The 2,189-nt window shown below is 65.7% G+C and overlaps 1 protein-coding gene across 1 annotated transcript in view; it reads right to left on the bottom strand.

The window, feature by feature from the left end:
* Window positions 1–224: 224 nt before the first annotated feature.
* Window positions 225–2,189, bottom strand: part of LOC103255338 (tryptase alpha/beta-1-like) — a gene marked incomplete at its 5' end in the record, with an annotated part of 7,469 nt that continues 5,504 nt past the window's right edge. Inside the window, 5 exons of the mRNA XM_008053304.2 lie at window positions 225–389; window positions 463–626; window positions 1,545–1,810; window positions 1,900–2,071; window positions 2,158–2,189. Coding sequence (XP_008051495.2) covers window positions 225–389; window positions 463–626; window positions 1,545–1,810; window positions 1,900–2,071; window positions 2,158–2,189 — 799 coding nt within the window. The remainder of the gene's footprint in view (window positions 390–462; window positions 627–1,544; window positions 1,811–1,899; window positions 2,072–2,157) is intronic.

Genomic DNA, 2,189 nt, shown 5'->3' with positions numbered 1-2,189 from the left:
CTTAGGGTGGGGGAGGGGCCTCAGGGTGGGGGAAGGGCCTCTGGATAAGGCAGAGGCCAGTTATGTGAGAGGGGCTCAGCGCAGGGGTGGGAGCTCAGGATGGGGGCAGGGATAGTCCGGGAGCAGAAGGCCACCCGGGTAGGAAGCGGCCATGCTGGCAACAGGCAGAGCAAGCTCTCTGACGACTGGTGACAGCCTTGCCTGGTGACAGCCTTGCGGCGGACTCAGGGCTCCTTGGGGACATAGCGGTAGATCCAGTCCAAGTAGTGTGTGACGCGGGTGTAGATGCCAGGCCGGTTGGGCAGAGCGCAGCCTTCCCCCCAGCTCACCACGCCCGCCTGCAGCCAGGCGCCATTCATCTTGCAGGACAGGGGCCCTCCGGAGTCGCCCTGGGAGGTCAAGGGTCAGCACTCGCTGAAAAGCCCAGAGGGCGGACGTGGGCGTGAGGGGCGCGGGACTCACCTGGCAAGAGTCGTGCCCTTCATTCCCAGCACACAGCATGTCATCCTGGACGATGCGGACGTTGTCCCCCGTGTAGAGCCCAGTGTGGTACTTGGCATCACAGAGGTGGTTTTCCACGATGGGGACTTCGACCTCCTTCAGGGGGAATGGCGGCGGCAGGCTTTCTGTGGGCAGGGAAAGGCAGGCTGCAGCGGGCCCCCACTGCCCCGTTGTGGGCAGGGGTGACGGCAGCACCAGGGGGTGCCTACTCGGGATGGTGGCAAATGTCTCACCCCGGAGCTTGCCTCTGGCTGGTCCTGGGACCCTGGCCTCATCTAAGCCTCAGCTGGGAATGGAGGGGGGCCCCACAGGTTACCAGGCAGGCACCCCCATCTTCCCTCAGCTCGGCTGACTTGGGCAGAACTGAGCCGGGGTCCAAGATGGGCCCCTGCCGGCTGCCCAGCCTAGCCCGGCCCCAGGACTCAGCTGTCCTCTCTGTGCCTGGGGCAGGAGGGCAGGATCTGGGCCCTGCCACCCTGAGCAAGACTTGCTCAAGCTACCCCTGCAGCTTCCAGAGGCCATCACCCAGGGACGCTGCTCACGCTGTCCCCAGAGCTTGGCTCTGAGCTGTGAATGGACTGGCTACAGGTCAGACCGAGCTCTGCCCGACCCCTACAACGCATCCTGCCCAGCCCCGATCCCTGAGCATCTGCCCGAGTCCATGGCAGGCGGCCCTCCACAGGGGGCAGCGACTCTGTCTCTTACAACATAGACACTGTGTGTGTGATTTCTTGCCCTCCTCATGCTAACCCATGCAATACAAACTTCTGATGTGCCCCTTTCAGACAAGGGGAAACTGAGGCACAGAGGTGTCAAGTGGCTTGTCCAGGGCCCCAGGGTGTGGGCTGAGCCTGCTGGACTTGTCGACCCTGCTCTCAGCCTCTCAGCCCCGGCAGCCTCCTGCTACCTCCCCACCCCCATCCCAGTGTCTCCCATTGCCATCCCTGGCCAGCCCATCAGGACCCTGTCCCCGTGAGGGTGCTCAGGGGCTGGGATGGGTGTGGTCCTGTCCCTCCCAGCCTCCCGCTGTCCCCGACACCCACCATCGTTGTCCACATCCCCCCAGCCTGTCACCCAGCACTGCGTCCCCGGAGGGAAAGTCTCCGAGGCAGGGGGCAGGGTGACCGTGTGGACGGGGCCGGAGGTGTTCACAGGCTCCTGCAGCTCCAGCAAGGCAATGTCCGCCCCGCCCTGGGCCGTGTAGTAGTCAGGGTGCGGGAGGATCCTGCTGAGCCTCAGCAGCTGGTCGCGGTAGTAGAGGTACTGCTCCCGCAGCTGCACTCGGATGTCGGCCAGTTCCTTGACGTCCCTGGGGAGGGCACCGATTCAGGCCTGTGTGGCCCCCAGGGGCTCTGGAGGGAGAGTGGACCCTGCCCCACCCCCGGGCCCAAGACTCACGGTCCCACGCAGTGAGCTGCCGTCAGCACCCACTGGGGGTGGATGAGCGATCCCCCGCAGAAGTGCTGCCAGAACTGGCCACGGGCTCTCAGGCTCACCTGCCAGGGCCACCTGCTCTCGGGTGCATCCTCTCCCCCAACGATGCCCGCTCGCTCCAGGGCCTGGCCTGGGGCTGGGACAGGAGCCGGGTCAGGGCCTGGTCTGGCCAACTCTGGCCCACCCAACCCCGTCTGTGGGGTGAGGGGGTTAGGGACTCACCGGGGGCAGCGCAGATGGGGCTTGCCAGGACA

This window comes from Carlito syrichta, unplaced genomic scaffold (assembly GCF_000164805.1).
Source record: "Carlito syrichta isolate Samal-C Ts95f unplaced genomic scaffold, Tarsius_syrichta-2.0.1 Scaffold74264, whole genome shotgun sequence".
NCBI classification, from domain to species: domain Eukaryota; kingdom Metazoa; phylum Chordata; class Mammalia; order Primates; family Tarsiidae; genus Carlito; species Carlito syrichta.
Note: the sequence above shows the minus strand (reverse complement) of the source record. Positions and strands in the feature narration are given on the sequence as shown.